General features: G+C 32.8%; 1 protein-coding gene across 1 annotated transcript; it reads right to left on the bottom strand.

Annotated features, from left to right (window-relative positions):
* Positions 1-242: 242 nt before the first annotated feature.
* Positions 243-2,993, bottom strand: LOC107459876 (60S ribosomal protein L18a-like protein). The gene is made up of 4 exons (XM_016078177.3): positions 2,529-2,993; positions 1,652-1,727; positions 858-972; positions 243-560 (listed from the first exon to the last, which is right to left on the bottom strand). The coding sequence occupies exons 1-4, from the start codon at positions 2,851-2,853 to the stop codon at positions 495-497; spliced, it is 582 nt and encodes a 193-aa protein (XP_015933663.1). The 5' UTR covers positions 2,854-2,993; the 3' UTR covers positions 243-494.
* Positions 2,994-4,254: the final 1,261 nt, after the last annotated feature.

The following is a 4,254-nucleotide window of genomic DNA, read 5'->3' as shown; positions in this document are numbered from 1 at the left end:
AATACGGAAATTAATAGAGAAAAAAAAAGGGGGAAAAACAGAGAAGAGAAGAACCCAATCAAAGTAATAGCCTAAATCACTCGCATTTGAAATTCAAAGCTTCCCCTAAAGTAGATACTAGCATTCTCACCTGGTACATTCTTAACTAGTTTTCATCATCAAGGCGTAGGGGGATTTAACACCTATACCCTCACCTAGTTCATCCCCATTTGATATTCTAATAATCAATTGGATACATCATATTATGACTATTTAAATCACAATAATCTAGAAATTAATATTCATACAAAGATAAAGCACAAAGTATTGCCTCATCATATCGTCTTGGCCAAGAAGCAGGCAACCGTGTAACAAATAAACAAATACAAATTGCTTAAGGTGGCTGTTTTCAATGAATACGTCATAAGTAAAACTGTAAAACAATACTTCAACAACTGATTCACTTATAAATACACTCATATATAGCAACCTGTACAACTCATATACTTAAAAGATTACCAGTCCCAGTCATCTGCACCCTTTGTCACGCCAAGAATAATAGCAATTGTCGCCAGAACAGCCTGCAAAGATTATACCATTAAGTCAGGTAATTTTCATGCATAGTCAACGATAGTAAGGGTAACCGAAAATCTTCAGACTATCAAAATCTCGACCAAAATCACATTACAAGCTCACTAGTTACACATAGCTATAATAGAGTCATAATACAACAAAAGCTCAGGTTTTGAGCAGACAAATGAATAATTTCCATTGTAGACACAGAATAAAACTTGATCACGTGAAGATAGATAAAAGAATATACAAAAATTGATAACTGAAAAATATAACTCCCAGAAAATAAGGATAGAATCACTTACAGCAATTATACACGCAACATATCCAGGTTTCTCCCGATGGTCTACTCTGGAACAGAGCATAATTATTGCTCCGACATACCACGGAATACCAGCAAGCAAGAAGCCTAATATAAACCTTCACAACAGACAATGACAGATATGAGAATATTAACGTTGGATAACATTAATGTAAACGACTAAAACTGTTCCAGTACATTCCTATAAATGAAAAATAATAATTGCAACCATATCAGGCAACAGACCAAGGATGAAGAAGGTTACAGCGGCATTTCAATAATAAAGAAAAGGTGTAGACACCAATAAATGCAAACTGCTAAAATTCAAAACAGATCGCCTGGGAGGTGACATTTAAGTGTTGATGTTTGAGAAGGGTCTCATGAAATGGCAAATCCTATGCCATTTCCTTCTCCTCTTCTTCTCACACACAATGAGCAAGTTCTGATATTCCAATTCCAGCAGGTAAATTTGATATTAAAATATGATGTCCATGCTAGGTAATTTCTGTACTAAATTACATAACATAAGAGTATTCTTACTTACAATAAAGGACTCAAAAATTAAGTCCACTAAAAAATATAAAACAAATATTCATCAACGATTAGTGGCAATAACCCACAAACAAAATTTGATTAACACAGAGTGGTATGAATGAAGCATTGAAAGCTGAACAACAGAGAAATCTAAATTTAGTTTCAAATACCATACAATGAAAATGCAAGACAACCTCCTTGTATCTACTTATTTACAAGTCATTGTTGTGATGTAATCTGCTACCATACAGGAAAATTACTTACAGGCACCAGCCGCAACCAAGACCACAGCAACCAAGGCGGGTTTCTCGTACAGGTCTTCCTTCAGCAACTGCATAACCTTGATTAAGGTCAAAGAGGAAATCATATCAAAATCCAGCTGTGGCAAACATGATTAAAGGAGTATGCTACACTACAAAGACATTATCATCAAATTCGCACCTATTATAAAATGAAATCAGAGTCTAATAACCATCTTCTAACATAAGCAACATTGCTTTAGTAAAACCGGCGCTGCATGATTTTCTAATTCCTATTAATTCATCTTAATGTAAATGCAAAAACTTGGGTTTGGATGGAAAAATGTTCAAAGAAAGATCTATGCTGTCAGAAAGTCTTAGAAAATCATCCCATCACCTAAGCTTGCCCCTTGAGTCACAGGCAAGAGAATCGAATATCCAATGATTGAAACCCTATCCCTATATTACTACTAGCCTTCAAATTTATATCCAGATCACTCCTATCACCAAACTCAACCATTTTAAACCTTCAAAAATCAACTTCAGATGAAAAAAGTAAAAATAAAAAAATTATAATCAATGAAAATACCAAGTCAACCCAAGTGTCTGAACCATTTTCCACGCAGATTAAACTAAAACTTTCTGCAGCTGAAGCATATAATAGGACACCAACCAGGCAGAACATAGCCAAAGCTAGAAGCAAGAAATTAAATTAAAAAAAAAACATCTCGAAAGTTCCAACCTTTGATCCAATCCAACCCACCACTCTAATCAACCACCTAATCATTTTAGGAACGAATCTAACCCTTAAGATCACAAAACCTTCGAGTCCAAAGCTCAAATCAAATCCCAGAAAAAAACTAAAAAAATAAAAAAGAGGTGATGGTGGTAGAGAGGGATACCAGGAACTGCTTGGTAGCCATGAGGGTAATAAGGAGGATGAGGAGCCGAGTGGTCAGCGGCGCCAGGCGGCGGAACAGGGTGGGGAAACCCGATGGCTGGGTGAGGATCCCGCGGAGGCGGAGGGTAGTTGGAGACGCCTTGGAAGGTGCCGTACTGAGCAGCAGGGTAGGGCTGAGGTGGCGCTGCGGAATGAGGGGGCGGTGGCGGTGAAGAGTGGTGGTGGTGGGATGTGACGGCGGCGTTGGAGGGGGGTGGTGGTGGTGACTGAGCAGGAGAGTGGTGGTGATGGGATGTGACGGTAGAGGGTTTGTCTTGTGCAGTCATGTTGGCCTTATCTTGTGTGTGTGACTTTGACTGCTGAATCCGTGTGTTTTGTGTGTGGAAAATAAGCTCTTCTAAAAGTCTTAAAAGGCTAATAATCAAAACAATGGGTACTAGTTTGTTGTTGCAGTGAATTTGTTGTGTGTGGTTTTTTCACTCTTTATGGTTGGTTTGGAGATTGTGGGAAAAGGGAGAAGACTTTAATCGCGTGGACCACAAGGTGAAATTTTGTGTGGATGGATTAATCATGTATTCATATTTTTAAAAAATTATCTTTTAAAATTTAGCGTTTATATACTATTTGTAAAAAAAAATTTACCAAATCAAAACTAAAATTACAAAAGTACAAACTTTTTAAAAAAGAAACTTATATTTTCACTATTTTTTCTTAGAAAATAAACATGCAAACGGGAGATTTTTTAAATATAAATAAAATAAATATTTTATTTTTTAATATATATAATTTTGAAACAATTTATACATTTAAATCGCATCTCAAATATAAATATTTGATATAAATACACATATCTCGTAAGCTTTTAATAGATATCTTTTGTATTAATCTCAAGTGCAATCAAGATGTGTTAGCCAACCAAAATATGTTTATTCATCTTGAAAACATAATATCTACTATCTAAGATATGTATAAATTTAAATAATTACATTTAAAATTGATATAATTTGTTACTATTTAAATGGTATTAGTGGATATAATTTATTACAAATTACATTGTATTGATTTAATTTTATTCAAATGACTCAAAATTTTTAAATTATAAAATTTTTATTTTAAAATTAAGATAAATATAATTTAAATTAAGAATTTAATTTACTATAACAAAAATAAACGTATTCTTATAACGTGCTAATATTGTTAATTATATAGTTGTTAGAATCGAACTAGTGATCAAATCGTCCATATTATTAGATCATTAGGTTATTAATTCAATCGGTGAGTTAATAATTAAACCGATTGATCCGATTTTACTTAAATAAAAATACAAAATAGTAAAAAATATAATATAATGCAAAAATAGATATCAAATTAGTCTGTATTACAATAATATCTTAATTTAACATAATAAGGATAACAATCAAATATTAAACCTACATTAAAATAGCAACATTAAAGCATTAAAACAGCAACAATCAAATATAAAAATAGTTTAACTTTGATACACTGATAGTGTAAAACGTTTTACATAGTCGTATAATTACATCCGTTCTTTTGGATAACTATTCACGCAGTCAATGTGAAAGGTAGTTATTTTTACTTATGTAACATCGCATAATTAGATACACGTATAAAAGTACTTTATATTGACAGTATATCAAAATTAAATTCATATAAAAATAGCAACAATTAAGTATTAAACCTATATTAAAACAACAACAATCAAATAT

The sequence above is a fragment of the Arachis duranensis genome, chromosome 7 (assembly GCF_000817695.3).
Source record: "Arachis duranensis cultivar V14167 chromosome 7, aradu.V14167.gnm2.J7QH, whole genome shotgun sequence".
In the NCBI taxonomy this organism is placed as follows: domain Eukaryota; kingdom Viridiplantae; phylum Streptophyta; class Magnoliopsida; order Fabales; family Fabaceae; genus Arachis; species Arachis duranensis.
Note: the sequence above shows the minus strand (reverse complement) of the source record. Positions and strands in the feature narration are given on the sequence as shown.

Coding starts and splice junctions, on each gene's coding strand:
- LOC107459876 (XM_016078177.3), bottom strand. CDS start 2,853: ATGACTGCACAAGACAAACCCTCTACCGTCACATCCCATCACCACCAC. Junction 1,728..2,528: donor TGGCTACCAAGCAGTTCCTG/GTATCCCTCTCT, acceptor ACCTTAATCAAG/GTTATGCAGTTGCTGAAGGA. Junction 973..1,651: donor CTTGGTTGCGGCTGGTGCCT/GTAAGTAATTTT, acceptor TCTGTTGTGAAG/GTTTATATTAGGCTTCTTGC.